Source organism: Ursus americanus, chromosome 14 (genome assembly GCF_024610735.1).
Source record: "Ursus americanus isolate L20-20 chromosome 14, mUrsAme1.1.p, whole genome shotgun sequence".
In the NCBI taxonomy this organism is placed as follows: Eukaryota; Metazoa; Chordata; class Mammalia; order Carnivora; family Ursidae; genus Ursus; species Ursus americanus.
In genome coordinates, this window is record NC_142140.1 from 70,338,302 (window position 1) to 70,357,762 (window position 19,461).

General features: G+C 43.9%; 1 protein-coding gene across 9 annotated transcripts in view; it reads right to left on the reverse strand.

Annotated features, from left to right (window-relative positions):
• The window catches only part of LOC123779747 (multidrug and toxin extrusion protein 2-like), a 68,704-nt gene that overhangs the window by 31,814 nt on the left and 17,429 nt on the right, over positions 1-19,461 (reverse strand). For all 9 annotated transcript variants that reach the window (XM_087867673.1, XM_045778233.2, XM_087867672.1 and 6 more), the window contains 2 exons: positions 5,535-5,648; positions 4,369-4,436 (listed from right to left, as the gene is read on the reverse strand). In XM_087867673.1, the coding sequence (XP_087723799.1) occupies positions 4,369-4,436; positions 5,535-5,648 (182 nt within the window). The remainder of the gene's footprint in view (positions 1-4,368; positions 4,437-5,534; positions 5,649-19,461) is intronic.

Sequence of the window (19,461 nt, forward strand, 5' to 3'; positions counted from 1 at the left end):
AACATACCGTTCCTTCGCTTTATTGCGACCGTCACTTTGTGATGGGGTCTGGAACCACGCCTGCAGTATCTTCAAGGTGCGCCTGTATTTGTCCTTTTAGCACAGTGCCCTCAGGGTTCTTCCCTCTTGGAGCACCTGCCAGACTCTCCTTCCTGTTTAGGGCTGAATCATCCTCCCGTGTATGTCTGTAGCGCGTTCTGCTTCTCCGCTCTTCTGTCGGCGGACACGTGGGCGGCTTCTTCCTTTTGGCTCTTGGGAACCGTGCTGCTGTGAACATGGGTGTGCAGACAGCTCCTGGAGATCTTGCTTTCAGTTTTTTTTATGTGTGACCCAAAGTGACATTGCTGGATCATATGATACTTTCAATTTTTTGAGGAACCTCCATACTTTCTTTCCATAGTGGGTACACCATTTTACATTCCCACCAATGGTGCACAAGGGTCCCCATTTTTCTGTACCCTCACCAACACCTGTTAGTTTTGTTTTTTTTTTAATAGTAGCCATCCTAGTGGGTATGAGATGGTATCCCAATGTAGTTTTTTGGTAAATATTTCCTAATGATCAGTGATGTTGGGCGTCTTTTCCTGTGCTTATTGTACATTCCTCCTTGGAGAAATATCTATTCAAGTCCTTTGCCCACTTTTTAATCCGGCTGTTTGTCTGTTACTGAGTTTTAGGAGTTCTGTCTATGTTCTATGTTAATCCCTTATCCCATAGGACTTGTGAATATTTTCTCCCATTCTGTGGGTTGCCTTTTTACTCTGTGGATATTTTTTGGGGATGCACATGGTTTTTCAATTTTCATGAAGTCCAGCTTGTCTGTTTTTTCTTTTGCTGTCTGTGCCTTTGGTGTTATATATAAGAAATCATTGCCAAATCCACTGTTATGAAGCTTCTGCCTTAGGTCTTCTTCTGAAAGTTTTATTGTTTAAGGCTTACATTTAGGACTTTGATCCACTTCGAGTTAATTTCTGTATATGGTGTGAGGTAAGAGTGCAACTTCATTCTTTTGCATGTGGATATCCAGTTTTCCAATACCCATTACTGAAAAGACTGTCCTTTCCCCCACTGAATGGTCTTGGCATCTTTGTTAAAAATCACCTGATCACACGTGCACGGATTGGTCTCTGTATCTAATTCCATCTATTTACATGTCTTTGTTTTATTCTGGAATTTCCATCAATCGGTCTTCAAGTCCATCATCTCATTTTCCAGCCTAAATCTGTTTATCCTATCAAGTATTACACCTATATGGCTATAATTTGTAATTTTAAAAATCCTACCTGGTGCTTTTCCAAATATTGTTCTTTTGGTTTCAGCTCCTTCTTTTATGTTTAATGACTTTAAATATAACACTTTCCAATTCCCCGATTATTACTTCACCATCTCAAGCTCTGAACTCTAATTTTTCTGTTTGTCGTATCTGTTCGAATTCTTGCTCATGATGGGTTATTTCTTTGTATTTTGTAATTTTGATTGTAAGCTCGCCCTTGTGGGGACTTGCTTTTTTCCACAGGAATAATGAAGAATTATTGCCCTACTGCCTCTAACAAAGGAAAGCCTGTGACAAGAAACAGAAAGTGGAATAGTGGTTGCCAGAGGCTGAGGGCAGGGGGAGTGGGTAACTGGAATGGGTCGAGTTCGGAGTCTTATGGGATGAAAAGGTTCTGGAGCTTGGCTGCACAAAAATGTTAACACAACTAAATCGCAGTTATAATGGTTAAGATGGTAAATTTGGGGGCGCCTGGGTGGCTCGGTCAGTTAAGCGTCTGCCTTCGGCTCAGGTCATGATCAGAGTCCTGGGATCAAGCCCCGCATTGGGCTCCCTGCTCAGCGGGGAGCCTGCTTCTCCCTCTGCACGCCCAGCCCGTTCGTGCTCTCTTGCACACGTGTGCGTGCACTCTGTCTCAAATAAATTAATTGGAGAGGAAGTGGAGAAAGGGGATCCCTCTTATATTGCTGGTGGGAATGCAAATTGGTACAGCCACTCTGGAAAACAGTGTGGAGGTCCCTTAAAAAGTTGAAAGTTGAGCTACCCTATGACCCAGCAATTGCACTACTGGGTATTTACCCAAAAGATACAGACGTAGTAAAGAGAAGGGCCTTATGCACCCCAATGTTCATGGCAGCATTGTCCACAATAGCTAAATTGTGGAAGGAGCCGAGATGCCCTTCAACAGACGACTGGATTAAGAAGATGTGGTCCATATATACAATGGAATATTACTTAGCCATCAAAAAGAACGATTTCTCAACATTTGCTACAACATGGACGGGACTGGAGGAGATAATGCTAAGTGAAATAAGTCAAGCAGAGAAGGACAATTATCATATGGTTTCATTCATTTATGGAACATAAGAAATAGCAGGAAGATCGGTAGGAGAAGGAAGGGAATAATGAAGGGGGGGGTAAAGAGAAGGGGGAATGAACCATGAGAGACTGTGGACTCTGGGAAACAAACTGAGGGCCTCAGAGGGGAGGGGGTGGGGGAATGGGATAGACCGGTGATGGGTATTAAGGAGGGTACGTATTGCATGGAGCACGGGGTGTTATACGCAAATAATGAATCATGAAACTTTACATCAGAAACCAGGGATGTACTGTATGGTGACAAATAAAAAAACTTTAAAAAAATGATGGCAAATTTTATGTTATGTGGGTTTTGGCACAATTAAAAATAAAAATAAAACAAAGGAAGGCTACGGCAGAGCAGGTAGGAAAACAGAAGATTCACGTGAAGGCGACAGATGTAGAAGATAGTTACTGTTGACCACACAGCTATACGCAAGCTCTAGCGGCCCCACCCGCGCACAGAAGCAACACCAAAACCCGCCCTTGATCGATGACTTCCCACGACCCACTACCAAACCTCCAGACACAACTGTCTACCTCAGCAGCCTCCGTTCCTTCGCCGTGGCTCTCGCTTCCCATCTAAGGTCTCTGATGACCGTAAATCTAAGGGACGCTTTCCACCCTCACCTTATGCGAGCCCCCCAGTAACCCTCCACCCAGCTGTCATTCCTTCTGTGAGTCGTTCTTCGTCGCCGGCTTCCTGCACCACATGTTCTCCTGACTGTCTTCATTCCACGCTGGCCTGTCCTCCCTTTCGGCTGAGTTGCCCTGTCCCTGATTTCTACATCTTGGGGTTTGCTCCTAGACACTCTCTGTTTTTATTCCCAAACAACGTCATCAATCCCCACTAAGAAAACCTTGTGTTCATTTTTGAGACTAAAAAAAGAAAAATACATGGAAACAAAAATGGCCCGTAACCCAATTACCCAAATGGCCTTTGCTGATCTTTAAAAAAAATACCAAACAGCGACAAACAAGGGAGTATTCGTACACGTTTGGAATATTCCAAAAGAATCGAGAGATACAAGGCACAGTTATTCAAGCCAGAAAGTCGGGGGTTGTTTTTGATGCTTCCTATTCATTGCCTTGGCTTCCACACCCAAGCCCTGGTCATATCCTCTCAACTCTGCCCTGCAACACAACGAACTCACGACTTTTCTCCCCGTCCACCAGCAGCCTCCCACGTGCTCACCTAGATGATTCCAGCAGCCTCCTTCCAGACCTTCCCCAACCACCTGTTCTCCCCTAAGCCAGCTTCTACAGGTCACACCCTTCTTTCCTCACTAACCCCTTCAGCCGGGTTCCCGTTTCGGGTCCCTGAACACGCCAAGTGCTCTTTTCCATCGTGGAACCTTTGCTCAGGCTTTGCAGTCAGCTCTCAGCCTCCGGCTTCCCAGGCTGGTCCCTCTCCCCTTTCCCGTCTCAGCTTAGCCAGGAACTCAGAAGGACCGCTTCTGACTGCCCTCCCTACAAAGGTATCCATCTCTATTTTTATGCACCTCAGACCTTTTTTTGCCTCTTCTGTGGCACAGGTCATGTATGTGTGTAATGCTCTCGTGTCTCCGTCTGTTTGTCTCCGTCTCCCCACCAGACCACGGGCCACGAGTGGGCAGGGACCGTCTCCATCTCACTCTCCATCATCTCCTGGCACCAACTCCATGTTGGTTGAATACACATGCCAGGCCTTGTGCTAAGTGCTTTAACACATTATCTATCCCATTCAGTCTTCACCTGCTACATATGTATTATGTTTTCCCATTCCATGTATGAGAAAACTGAAGCCCAGAAGGGTTAAGTAACGAGCCCATAGTGGCACAGCCGGGGAGCAGCAGGGCAGGACTCAAGCCCGGTGCCTGGCTCCAAAACCCACGCTCTCCCCAGTATGCTGTGCTCTCTCTCCTGCTGCCCGCCTCCCCTCTCTGCCGGTGCACGGCATGGCAGGCTGAATGAATGAGTGACAGCGGACCGGCAGTTTACGCAGAGAAGGTGCTGGGTCTCACCCTGAAGGTTCTTACCATGTAGGCTGCAGAGGCCAGTTCGTAAACGATGGCCTGGGCCCCAAGCTCTGTCACACTGATCAGGCCTGAAATGTTGGCACAGACACATACAAAAGACATCTTAGAAGTGGATTAAAGCAAACATTTCCCTAGGCAACTAGAACATATCTTAATTGAAAAGAAGTGAAGGGGTGTCTGGGTGGCTCAGTCGGTTAAGTGTCCACCTCTTGGTTTCGGCTCAGATCGTGATCTCATGGGTCATGACATCGAGCCCTGTGGGCTCTGCACTCAGCAGGGAGTCTGCTTGGAGATTCTCTCCCTCTGCCCCTCCCCCCAACTCGTGCGTGCTCTTTCTCTCAAATAAATAAATAAAATTATTAGAAAATTTTTTAAAGAAGCTAGGAGTGCCCCCAGAAGCATGACCGAGTGGCAGAGTTCACGACCTGTGCTAAGGAGAGCCCCAGATGTCCACTCCCAGGAAGTTTCCAAGAACCAGGGCAGCTAGGTTCAATCTACAAGGCCCTGCCCCACCAAGCAACAAAACATCAGGTTTAAAGAGAAAACAACGAGGCTCCTAGAGTTACAGGTCACTCCTCGGGGAGACGTAGGGTCGTGATGTGGGAGGGGAAGGACGGAACGCAGTGGAATTCCGTGTAGACGTGGTGGGACTACTGGAGTACTCAACTGTCCCCAGAAACTGTACTAGCATCGTTATCAACCTCTGTCTCTGTTATTTCCTCTACTCCTTTACTAGCAATAAGATGGCTACGGTGAATACCGATGACCGAAATTATTATAGCTGCTAGAGCCACATCAGTCACTCTGTGTTTGTAAATGGCTTAAAAACTCGCAGGTGCCCAGCAAAGGTCGGCGGAAGCAGAGGGTCTGAGAGAGTCAGGAGACCTGGACTGGGCTTTCTGTTCTCCCTCTCTGTGACCGTGACAAACCTCCCAACTGCGGCCTCCCTTTCCGAATCTAGGAAGTGAGGGGCAGTGAGGCAGAGCTAAAAGCCCCACTCAACTTGAATAGCTTAGGGTTGGACAAGGATTTAAACCTATGCTGAAACTTCCACGAGCGCCTGACGCAACGGGAAGGAAGGAGAAGTAAGGCCTATGTCTCTTGAAAAGCTCTGGAGACAAGAGTGACCGGGCTGTTTTTGGATTTCTACGGAACTGCTGACCAACCTGCGAGGAAGGTGCCGATCTCAAAGGTCCACCACTCGATGCACACCATGAACATACTGGGAACAGCCAGCTGGATGTAGGAGCCCCACTCCTGGAAACAGTCCCAAGTCCAACCTGGGGCACAGGGAAGACAGAAAACAGCGTTTACTTTGCAGCACTCTCTGATACCACCAATTCTACTTCACATGCCTCCCTCCTCCAATGGTCAGAGCCTGGGAGTAACCACAGTTGTCCGGAAAAATAATGCATTTTAAAGATGTCAAACCAGACCAGAGTTTGAGATGGTGGGAATAGGGCTGGCAATACTTAGCGAAATCCAAGTATGTGTATGCCCTCCCACCCACACATTTCACGCCTGGGCATAAATGGCAGAGACGCTTTCATAGAGCTCCATGAGAACACAGGTGGGCTGTTCACTGAGGCAGGCTGTGGGTGTGGGCTACTGGGGGCAGCAAGGAGATCGTCCCTAGGAAGCTAGAGAAGCAAACTATGACCACTGTGTATTACAGTTAAAAGCAGAACACCAGATGCGTATTTGGCAATAGGGTTAGATCTGAAAATACACTGCTCACAGGCAACTAATGTGAAAACAGATCCTTTTGACTACATCAAAATTTAAAACTTCTGTGCGTCAAAGGACACGATCAACAGAACAGAATCTGGCAGCCCAACGAACAAGAGAAAATATTCGCAAATCATATATCTGAGAAGGATATCTGGATGTCATAATAACCAGAATATACAAAGGACTACAACAAAATCCAGTTAAAAAACGAGTGAAGGTGGGGCGCCTGGGTGGCACAGCGGTTAAGCGTCTGCCTTCGGCTCAGGGCGTGATCCCAGCGTTATGGGATCGAGCCCCACATCAGGCTCCTCTGCTATGAGCCTGCTTCTTCCTCTCCCACTCGCCCTGCTTGTGTTCCCTCTCTCGCTGGCTGTCTCTATCTCTGTCAAATAAATAAATAAAATCTTTAAAAAAAAAAAAAACAAGTGAAGGAACTAAATGAACATTTCTCCAAAGCCAAGAAGCACATAAAGAACGCTCAACATCACTCATTATTAGGAAAATGCAAATCAAAACCACAGTAAGACAATATCTCACACCCATCAGAATGGCTTCTTTAAATAAGAAACAGAAAAGAACATGTCTTGGTGAGGGTGTGGATAAATTGTAACCCTTGTGCGCTGCTGGTGGGAATCTGAAATGGTGCAGCCTCGACGGAAAGAAAGCGTGGTGGTCCCTCGAAAAATGAAAAATAAAAAAGGATCATACGATCCAGAATATCACTTCTGAGCACACATAAAAAGAACGGAAAGCAAGATCTCCAGGTGCTGTCTGCACACCCATGTTCACAGCAGCACGGTTCCCAAGAGCCCACGTGGGAAGAAGCCGCCCACGTGTCCACCAACAGAGGAGTGGAGAAGCAGAACGCGATACAGACGTACACGGGAGGATGATTCAGCCCTAAAAAGGAAGGAGAGTCTGGCAGGTGCTCCAAGAGGGAAGAACCCTGAGGATACTGAGCTAAGACACAAAAAGACAAATAGTGTACATGATTCCACTTACATGCGGTATCTAGAGGAGTCAAACGTGGAGACAGGACGCAGAAGGATGGAACAGTGATGGCCAGGGGATGGAAGGAGGGGGAACGGGAGTTTCTCTTTAACGGGGACAGAGTCCCAGTTTTGCGGGATGAGCAAGTTCTGGACATGAACGGTGGTGATGGCGGCCCTGCAGCGTGAGTGTGTTTCACGTTCCTTAACTATACACGTAAGAATGGAGAAGATGGTAAATTTTCTGTTATGTGTATTTCACTACAACTTAAAACAAAACATTGTGCTAAGTCATAGAGGGCAGTACACTTTTTGCGTAAAGGGCCAAACAGTAAATATTTTCAACAACGCTGCAGGCCACACGGTCTCCCTTGCCACTGCTCAACTCTGCTGTAGCAGCAAGGGAAGGGCCACGGGCCATGTGCAGATGATTAGGGGTGGCCATGTTCCAATCCAATTCAGTTCCACAAAAAAGCTGCGGCTGTATTGGGTCCGTGGGCTGTTTGCCAATCTCTGTACCAAGTGAAAACTTATGGGGGAAAATAAAAGAAATCTAAACTATAATACTATTAGGCAAATATAAACATATGTACAACCAAAAAAGATAAAACCACTATGCACTTTTCAAAGATGCAAATGAAAAGACATATATTAACCAGAGAGAGGGTGGGAATAGTGAAATGGAGGGAGAAACACTCTAAAATGGGAGAGGGGCCCTGTAAGACACAACAACATCAGTGTGCTATGAATGTGAGTGTGAGAAATTCAATGCTTTGGATCGAAGGTCCAGGACACGAGAGGGAGAGAAGGCGGAGGGGAAGAAGGCATCAAAAAACACTGAGCAATTTTTGTACCAGAAGAGCAAAGAAAGTCACCAAGAGCCGTTTTGCCACTCACCTTATTGGGTCCCCAGAGAAGAAAAGAGGGAGGACGATGGCACAGGAGCGGGAGACCTTAATTCCGTCTGGTCCCAGGAATGCAGCTAGACAGCTAGCAAACCATGCTGAACGCTGGCAAACTCAACCGCAGATTGAAGAAAAGAAGAGTGGCAACGCTATGAGCAGAAAAGTGACCACTTTGCAAGGGAGGACGTGCAGAGAAGTGACTCCAAGGCGACGCACAGGAAGACTGCGGGGGGCCGGCTCCAGGCAAGCGCTGGAGTGGCGGAGCACAAAATCGAACTTTGAGAATTTTGCTCCGCTGAGGGACGGTGCTCCAGTGCCCAAGTGGGGGGTGGGACCCGAGTGGGGACACTGTGGTCTCAGGACCCTTGGGGTCACAGGAAGACTGGGAGCCTGAGTGCAGCAGAACTCCCAGGCATTGGAGCGGGGAAGCTGGCTGCAAACAGTGAGCCAGAGTGGGCTCTCAGCTCGGGGTGGCCATAAACTCTGATCTGAACACAGTCGGGCCGGTCCCAACAAGCAGCAGATCCGGGGAGACCACCCCCCTTCCTCCCCCGGAAGCAGCGGCCTGAGAGTGCAGTGGAGGCACCTGCTGGGTTTGGAGGTTCCAAACACGACCGTGTACCTGAGACAGAAATGCGCAGGGTCACAGGCCGGGTGAGCATGGAGAGCCGCCTGAGACCAGGGAGACAGGAGTGAGTGACTGCTTTCCCTGAGGGTGCACTGAGGAGGGGGGCCCGAGCTCTCGGCTCCATGGGGGCCGAGATTGGGAGGCCACCATGTTCACTCTCGTCCTCTAACTCACCTCAAAAAAGAGCACAAGAGGCAGTACTGACTGCCAGGGACCTAATCAGTATAGACATTAGTAAGATGTCAGAACCAGAGTTAGCAATAATTATAAAGATACTAGCTTGGTTTGAAAAAAGCACAGTAGACACTAAAGAATCCCTTTCTGGAGAAATAAAAGAACTAAAATCAAACCAAGTCAAATCAAAAAGGTTATTAATGAGATGCAATAAAAAACAGAGGCTCTAACTGCTAGAATACATGAGGGAGAAGAGAGAATCAGTGATATAGAAGACCTAACGATGGAGAATAAAGAAGCTAAGAAAAAGGGATAAACAACTATGAGGGGAGAATTCAAGAGATAAGTGATACCATAAAGTAAAACAATATTAGGATAATTGGGATCCCAGAAGAAGAGAAAAGGGGGGGCTGAAGGTATATTGGTGCAAATTACAGCAGAGAACTTCCCTAAACTGGGGAAGGAAACAGGCATCAAAATCCAGGAGGCACAGGGAACCCTCCTCAGAATCAATAAAAATAGGTCAACTCCCCGACATCTAATAGGGAAATTTACAAATCTCAGAGACAAAGAGAAAATCCTGAAAGCAGCTCGGGACAAGAGGTTTATAACCTACAAGGGTGGAAACATTAGACTGGTAGCAGATCTATCCACAGAGACCTGGCAGGCCAGAAAGGACTGGCATGATATATTCAGGGTGCTAAATGAGAAAAATATGCAGGCAAGAATACTATATCCAGCTAGGATGTCATTCAAAATAGAAGAAACTGTGATCAGAAACTAAAAGAATTTGCGATCACCAAACCAGCCCTATAAGCAATACTGAAAGGGGTCCTCTAAGCAAAAAGACAACACAAAAATAACATAGACCAGAAAGGACCAGAGACAATACACAGTAACAGTCACCTTACAGGTAATACAATGGCACTAAATTCATATCTTTCAATAGTTACTTTGAATGTAAATGCGCTAAATGCCCCAATCAAAAGACACAAGGTAACAGACTGGATAAAAAAGCAAGACTCATCGATATGCTGTCTGCAAGAAACTCACTTTAGACTTAAAGACACCTCCAGACTGAATGTGAGGGTGTGGAAAACCCTTTATCATGCTAATGGACATCAAAAGACAGCTGGGGTGGCAATCCCCATATCAGACAAAATAGATTTTAAACTAAAGACTGTAATAAGAGATGAAGAAGGACACTATATCATAATTAAAGGGTCTATCCAACAAGAAGATCTAACATTGTAAATATTTATGCCCCTAACGGGGGAGCAGCCAATTATATAAGTGATTAATAACAAAATTAAAGAAACACATTGATAATAATACAGTATTAGTAGGGGACTTTAACAACCCCCTCACTGCAATGGACAGATCATCTAAGCAGAAGATCAACAAAGAAACAAGGGCTTTGAATGACACGCTGGACCAGATGGACTTCACAGATATATTCTGAACATTCCATCCCAAACCAGCAGAATACACATTCTTCTCGAATGCACATGGAACATTCTCCAGAATAGATCACGTCCTGGGTCACAAATCAGGTCTCGACAGGTATCAAAGATTGGGATCATTCCCTGCATATTTTCGGACTATATGCTTTGAAACTTGAACTCAGTCACAAATGGAAATTTGGAAAGAACTCAAATACATGGACACTAAAGAGAATCCTACTAAACAATGAATGGGTCAAAAAGGAAATTAAAGAATAATTTAAGAAGTTCATGGAAAAAAGTGAAAATGAAAACACAACTATTCAAAACTTTTGGGATACAGCAAAGGCAGTCTTAAGAGGGAAGTATACAGCAACACAAGCCTTTCTCAAGAAACAAGAAAGGTCTCAAATACACAATCTAACCCTACACCTAAAGGAGCTGGAGAAAGAACAGCAAATAAAGCCCAAGCCCAGAAGGAGAAAAGAATTAGTAAAGATTAGAGCAGAAATCAATGAAATAGAAACCAAAAGAACAGTAGAACAGATCAAGAAACTAGGAGCTGGTTCTTTGAAAGAATTAGTAAGATTGATAAAGCCCTGGTCAGACTTATCAGAAAGAAAAGAGAAAGGACCCAAATAAATAAAATCATGAATGAAAGAGGAGAGATCACAATGAACACTGAAGAAATACAAACAATTATAAGAACATATTATGAGCAACTATATGCCAACGAATTAGACAATCTGGAAGAAAGGGATGCATTCCTAGAGACGTTATTATAAACTACCAAAACCGAACCAGGAAGAAATAGAAAACCTGAACAGACCCGTAACCAGCAAGGAAACTGAAGCAGGAATCAAAAATCTCCCAACAAACAAGAGCCCAGGGCCAGATGGCTTCGCAGGGGAATTCTACCAAACATTTAAAGAAGAATAAATACCTATTCTTCTGAAGCTGTTTCGAAAAACTGAAATGGAAGGAAAACTTCCAAACTCTTTCTTTGAGACCAGCATCACCCTGATCCCAAAACCAGACAAAGACCCCACCAAAAAGGAGAATTACAAATATCCCTGATGAACGTGGATACAAAAACCCTCGCCAAAATACTAGCCAATAGGATCCAACAGTACATTAAAAGGATTATTCACCACGACCAAGGGGGATTTATTCCTGGGCTGCAACGGTGGTTCAAATCTGCATATCAATCAATGTGATGGCTATATAAGGAAAGGACAAGAACCATATGATCTCTCAATAGATGCAGAAAAAGCATTTGACAAAGCACAGCATCCTTTCCTGATTAAAACTCTTCACAGGGGGCGCCTGGGTAGCGCAGTCGTTAAACGTCTGCCTTCGGCTCAGGGCGTGATCCTGGCGTTCCGGGATCGAGTCCCACATCAGGCTCCTCCGCTGGGAGCCTACTTCTTCCTCTCCCACTCCCCCTGCTGTGTTCCCTCTCTCGCTGGCTGTCTCTCTGTCAAATAAATAAATAAAATCTTAAAAAAAAAAAAAAACTCTTCACAGTGTAGGGATAGAGGGAACATACCTCAGTATCATAAAAGCCGTCTATGAGAAGCCCACAGCAGAGAATGAGAGCTTTTCCCCTAAGGTCAGGAACACGGCAGGGATGTCCACCATCACCACTGCTGTTCATCATAGTACTAGAAGTCCCAGCCTCAGCAGACAACAAAAAGAAATAAAAAGGCACCCGGATCAGCAAAGAAGAAGTCAAACTCTCACTCTCTGCAGATGACACGATACTCTATGTGGAAAACCCAAAAGTCTCCACCCTTAAATTGCTAGAACTCATACAGGAATTCAGCAATGTGGCAGGAGATATAAAATCAATGCCCAGAAATCAGTTGCATTTCTATACAATAACAATGGGACAGAAGAAAGAAAAATTAAGGAGTCGATCCCATTTACAACTGTACCCAAAGCCATAAGATACCTGGGAATAAGCCACTGAACCAGAGAGGCAAAGGACCTGTATGCAGAAAACTACAGAACACTCATGAAAGAGGAAGAGGAATTGAGGAAGACACAAAGAAACAGAAAAACGTTCCATGCTCATGGATTGGAAGAACAAATATTGTGAAAATGTCTATGGTACCTAGAGCAAACTACACATTCAGTGAGATCCCTATCAAAATATCATCAACTTTTATCACAGAGCTGGAACAAATAATCCTAAAATTTGCGTGGAACCAGAAAAGACCCCGAATAGCCAAAGGAATGTTGAAAAAGAAAACCAAAACTGGTGGCATCACAATTCCGGACTTCAAGCTCTATGACAAAGCTGTGATCATCAAGACAGCAGGACTATTTACCCCAAAGATACAGACGTAGTGATCCGAAGGGGCACCTGCACCCCAATGTTTATAGCGACAATGTCCACAATAGCCAAATAAGGAAAGAGTTCAGATGTCCATCAACGATGAATGGATAAAGAAGATGTGGTATGTGTGTGTGTGTGTGTGTGTGTGTGTGTGTGTGTGTGTGTATACACACACAATAGAATATTACTCAGCCATCAAAAAAATGAAATCTTGCCATTTGCAACAACATGGATGGAACTAGAGGGTATTTGCTATGTGAAAGAAGTCAATCAGAGAAAGACAATTATCGTATGATCTCACTGATATGTGGAATTTAAGAAATAAATGAGAGGATCATAGGGGAAGAGTGGAAAAAATAAAATAGGACAAAACCAGAGAGGGAGACAAACCATAAGAGACTCTTAATCACAGGAAACAAACTGCAGGTTGCTGGGGAGAGGCAGGGGTAGAGGGATGCGGTAACTGGGGGATGGGCATTAAGGAGGGCACGTGATGTAATGAGAACTGAGTGTTATGTAAGACTGATGAATCACAGACCTGTACCTCTGAAACAAGTAATACATTTATGTTAATTAAAAAAACAAACAACAAAAGAATCAACAGAGAATGTTCCGCATGAATTACATGATACCTACGGCTGGTGAGAAGTATCAGTGGTCAAGAAGCGCCAGTGAGCAGGAAGCATTAGGAGCCAGGAAAGCACAGTCCCTCTCCTGTCTCCCATGAAAAAACCAGAAAACCTGCCTGCCAACCTGGAGCCATGGGTACAAATGAGCCATGAGCAGAAAGAACCAGCCCGCGTATAGGAGAGGGCTTGAACCTGATGGAGAGTCACGGTGAGGAAACCTGAGCTAAGACCCTGGGACTGGACCACGTATATTTCATTTGACCTGAGCAGATACAGAACCTTTAAAAAACGGGCAGGGCATATATGGGACTCACAAGGAAGGCAAACCCCCTTGGGTAATAAGCTCCAGACAAAATCATAAAGAAGCCAGTAGAAACTACAGTCTGAGGTAGCAGGGATCAGTCAGACGACACTTAGCGAAATTAGGTGTGGTTCTCAACACATCTAAGATATCATTATGAGCCACAAAGAATCTGTCAATTAAATTAGGACATGGTATTTCAGCACATCAACGGAAAGACAAAATCTAAATTTTAGAGACATAAAAATGCAGGAAAAAAAAGAGTCTTAGAATTAACAAAATATGGGCAGAGGTATGTTTCATGGCCCAGGATACAGAAAAAAGTCTAATGCCAGGAAACAAACTCCACAAAACCAACACATGGAAGATTTTATACCTGATAAACTAGAAGGGATAGAGCAATCTGAAAAAAATAATTTTAAGTAAGTGCTCTTAAAATGTTTAGGGCGGGAGGTTTTGAAATAAGGCTAGGCAGAAAAGAACCAAGTAATCTTAGAAATAAAAAATCTAACTGTTGGAAATTCGAAACAATAAATGAGCCAGAAACTAGACAAGGCAGAGCGTAAAAGACAATTAGCAAACAGAGAGGAAAGAGATCTCTCGAAGCACAGGACAGAGAGTTGCGGAGAGAGAACATATGAAGAGAAATTAAGCGATCTGGAAGGTGTCTGAGCGAGAGGACAGAACAGTCAGAGATGGGAGAATAAACAGTAGAAGAAAGGGCTAAAACCTTTCCAGGGTTTAACGGAGGCCCTCAGATCAAGAAATCTTACCGAACGTCTACAAGATACTTTTTTAAAAATCCTCATGTGGCCATGTTACAGTACAAAGAGGAAGAGAAAAGCTTTAAAACTACGAGAGAAAAATACCTGATTGTCTGCAAAGTGAAGCCAACCAGGTTGATGGTAGACTTGTCGCCAAGAACAAGAAGGAACTAGTGTAATATCAGCCATGCAGAGTTCCTATCAACTTAGATTTTTATACCCAGCAATATTCAAGAAGGAGAAAAATATAAAGACATTTTTTAAAAGATTTTACTTATTTGTTTTTTTAAAGATTTTATTTATTTATTTGTCGAGAGAGAGAGAGAGAGTGAGAGAACACAAGCAGGAGGAGTGGCAGGGAGACGGAGAAGCAGATTCCCCGCTGAGCAGGCAGCCCGACACGGAGCTCGATCCCAGGACCCCGGGATCATGACCTGAGCCAAAGGCAGATGCTTAACCAACCGAGCCACCCTGGCGCCCCAAACATTCTGTATATAATCTTAAAGCTGTTTTTAAGGTGGTTTAAAGCATGTATGGGATTGATACATTAGACCTAAGATTTGAATTAAATTCACAATCAACGTTTAAATGTCTGGGAAACCCAAATTGTTAATTCTAAGTTTTGGGGTCTTACGTAAGCACTAAAAAGTGAAAAGCACTTACTGAGAGAAATGTTGATTATTTAAAGGATGTTAAACAGTTAATAATTTCACAAGAGGTAAATCGGTCCACACCAAAATCCTACCCCTCCCTCCCAACATTAAGGGATTTACCGACCTGGTATAATGAAGTGGATCTGCAGAGGGTCCCAAATATGCATTTGTGTTTATAAAAAACTATTTAGATATGGCCCTTTTCCTCCACCATTAAAACTATGGGGTGGGGGGAGATAAAAACAGACAAAAATTGAGCAAGGAACTAAGAATCACTTTACGTGGTATATTTGCGCTCTTCTTCCTTCCCTTATTTATGGATCATTGGTAATTAGCCACCTCTGCGGAAGTACTTAGTTTGTCTCATAACCAGATGGTTTACGTACAACATAAAATATTTGTGATGTTCCGGAAAAGGCAAACCTACGGAGACTAAGAGATTAGTGGTTGCCCAGGGCTCACGATGAGGACAGGGACGGACTGTGGTCACGAGGAATCATTTTGGGTGGAAACCGTATCACATACCGTTTTGTATGTAATATATAGAACTGTATCATACTCGGGCATCTGTATTACATACCTCAACAAAGCTGTTACAAAATACATGGAATAGTTTGACTCTGAAGCATGAAGAATCTGAAACGAGTAAGCACCGTGACTGACAAGAGGAAATAACTGAACACCGTCTGTGCTGAGATGTGGAGGCTGGGCAGAAGGACGCTAAGACATTTTCTAAGATCCATTCGTTTCTGCTTTTGAAAGTGAAAAGAAGAATGAAAGGAGGCTGATTAGAAGAAAGAGGTAAGGTGTAAGGGCCTAAGCTCGCTCTTCTTTTATCGCTATTAACAGATTAGTTTTGCTTTCAGACGTGCATGGGATATTTTTCTTATTGCGGGCAAACTCCGATCTCGAGTCCGCAGCATTTGTACAAGTACACTGGGACCCAGGTGATTGAAAATGAGCATGCCACAATTCCAGTTTACTTATCTAGAAGTATTTATGCCCATTAGTAAAATGATAAATAACTTTTTCAGGGAACTCTTTTGTCAAGCAGGAGCACGCATGAAATCTTACAAGATAAATGAGTATCCAGGGTGAAGGCACAAGGGCCACAGCTGTTGGCATACCCTGAGAGCTTCATAGTTCCCAGCAGTGGTGGAGACCACCATTTGCCTACCTATTTCACAGAAATAAACTTGCAAAAAGTTTAGAGGCCACGTGTACATTTCTCGCAGCCCAATAGGAACCTGTGGCTAGGTACTGGCCAGACAGGACAAATCAGAATTGGTGTGGGCAAGCTTCAGGAACTTTTAACGCCCTTAAAGGGAGTGTGTGAAAGTCCTGTTCTTCTCCCTCCTCCTTCTTACTGACTGGAACACAAGAGCAATGTTGGAGCCATCATGGTCCATGAAGTGACCCTGGGAATGGAAACTATGTATTGTAGAGAAACACGATAAAAAGAGCCTGGAACCAAGACCTCTATTAACCTACTTAATGCCCTTATGGGTGGATACGACATCATGAATAGAGCTCAGCCAGCAGATCCACCTCTGTGCTCAGAAAAGGACGCTGAAGTCCTGCGCTAGGATGCATGGCGAGCGAGGCCCAGGTGGGATTCCTGCCCCCCCTCCAGCTGGCCACCTGTGTGAACTCAACCAGAAGCGATGGCCCTGCACATGGACCGTGACACTACAGACAGCCATTACAGCCCCAGACACCTACCTCTGAATTTCTTGCAGGTGAGAGAAAAATAAACTCCAATCTTTTTAAAGAAATTGTTATTCGTAGCAGAATGAAATCCTATCTAACACAAACACCATCTGTAATCTTTATTTTTTAAGTGGCAGAATGAAAATGTTAACATCTATTAAATCTGGCATTGTTAATTATGGGTGTTTTGTTATTCTCTCCACCTTCCTGTGACTTCTAAATATTTGATATTTAGATACTGGGACTTTAATGGTGTATCCACAGGGCCAAAAACACAAGATACAGAATCCAATCAGATGCCATTGACGTTTGTGTTCCAATTAGCAGGAAGGACATCAAAAGCCGACAGAATCTAATCGGGTGGGAAAGGTAGAGGCCGTGATAACAGAATTACATAAAGATACAACGCATCTGATGGAAGGGCAGGATAGAAAGTGTCCTTACAGCCAGACAGGGAAATGAAAGTCAAAAATCACAAGATACCTCTTCCTATGTAACAGGATACCTAGAATTAAAAAAAAAAGAAAAAGAAAGGAGAACACATGTTGGTAAGGATGTGATGGGAATGTAAAATCATGCAGCAGTTTGGAAAAGTCTGGTGATTCTGCAGATGGTTCATCAGAGAATTACCATACGAGCCAGCAATCCTACTCCCAACTATTTACCCAAAAGAACTGAAAGACAGATCCACACAAAAACTTGCACGTTAGGGGCGCCTGCGTGGCGCAGCGGTTAAGCGCCTGCCTTCGGCTCAGGGCGTGATCCCGGCGTTGTGGGATCGAGCCCCACATCAGGCTCCTCTGCTGTGAGCCTGCTTCTTCCTCTCCCACTCCCCCTGCTTGTGTTCCCTCTCTCGCTGGTTATCTCTGTTAAATAAATAAATAAAATCTTTAAAAAAAAAAAAACTTGCACGTAAATGTTGATAGTAGCATTATTCATAATGGCCAAAGAGAGGAAACCAAATATCCATTAAGTGTTGAATGGATAAGTAAAACAGAGTATAGATCCACACAATGGAATATGACTCAGCCGTTGAAAGAAATGAAGTACCGATTTACACTACAGCATGGATGAACCTTGAAAATTTTACACTAAGTGAGATAAAGCAGTCACAAAGGACCACGTATTGTGTGGTTTAACTTATGTGAAATGTTCAGAAAAGACAAATCCACAGATAGGAAGTAGGTTAATGGCTGCCACGAAGATATGAATATATACATTCGAGAAGCTCAACAAACCGCAAGCCACATCAACTCAATGAGATCCACAGCAAGACATGTTATAATCAAATTGTCAAAAGACACAGAATTTTTTAGGCAGCAGGAGAGAAGTGACTCATCACATACAAGGAATCTGCAATAATATTAACAGCCAGATTCTCATCAGAAACCATGGAGGCCATAAGGCAATGGAATGACAGATTTAAATTGCTGAAAAAACTGTCAACCAAGACTTTTGTATCTGATGAAAATATCCTTTAAAAATGAGGGAGAAATTCAGGTCTCCTGGGTGGCTCAGTCGGTTAAGCATCTGCCTTCAGTTCAGGTCGTAATCCCAGGGTCCTGGGATTGAGCCCCACGCTGGGCTCCCTGCTCAGAGGGGAGTCTGCTTCTTCCGCGCCCTCTGCCCCTCTGCCCCACAACCCTTGCTCATGCTCACTCTCTCTCTCTCAAATAAATAAATAAAATATTTTTTAAAAATGCGGGAGAAATTAAAATACACCCAGATAAGCAAAAGCTGAGGAATTTTGTTACCACTGGACCTGCCCTAAAAGACATGTTAAAGGGAGTCCTTCAGGTTGAAATGAAAGGATGTCAGAGAGTGACTTAAAGTTGTGTGAACAAATAAAGACCTCCAGTAAAGGTAACTACATAGGCAAGTAGAAAAGCCAGCATCGGGGCGCCTGGGTGGCTCAGATGTTTAAGCATCTGCCTTTAGCTCAGGTCATGATCTCAGGGTCCTGGGATCAAGCCCCACATCAGGCTCCCGGCTCAGCGGGGAATCTGCTTTTCCTTCTCCCTCTGCCCCTACCCCTGCTTGTGCTCTCTCTCTCTCAAATGAATAAATAAAAATTTTTTTTAAAGCCAGCACTATTGTATCTTTGGTTTGTAACTCCACGTTTTATTGCCTCCATAATTCAAATGACAAATGCATAGAAAAGAATTATGAATCTTCATTACTGGGCACACATGAATAAAGATGTAATCAGACGACAACAAAAGGGGTGGGGGAGAGAGCTGTACAGGAGCAGCATTTTCGGATGCTACTGAAGTTACGTTGGTATCAATTCAAACAGGATTGTTATAAATTTAAGACGTTAAGTATAATCCCCATGGTAACTATGAAGAAAAAAATCTAATCTACACAAAGGAAATGAGAATGGAATCAAAACAAGTCACTACAAAAAAAATCACCTAAACGTAAAAGAAGTCAGTAGGGGAGGAAATGAAAACACAAAAAAAGGTATAAGACATATAGAAATCAAATAGTCAAGTGGCAAAGAAAGTCTGTCCTTATCAGTAATTACTTTAAATGTAAGTGGATTAAATTCTCCAATCAAAAGGCAGAGACTGACAGAATGTACCAAGAAACATGGTCTAACAATATGCTATCTATAGGAGACTCCAGTGAGAGTGACTTACCAAGCAACAAATAGGCTGAAAGAGGACAGAAAAATATACCCCATCCAAACAGTAACCCGAAGGGAGCTGGGGTGGCTATGGTAATATGAGGTAAAATAACTGTACGTGAAAATCTGTTACAAAGGACAGAAGAACAACAATATATATCGATGAAACAGTTCGTCAAGAAGATGGAACACTTATA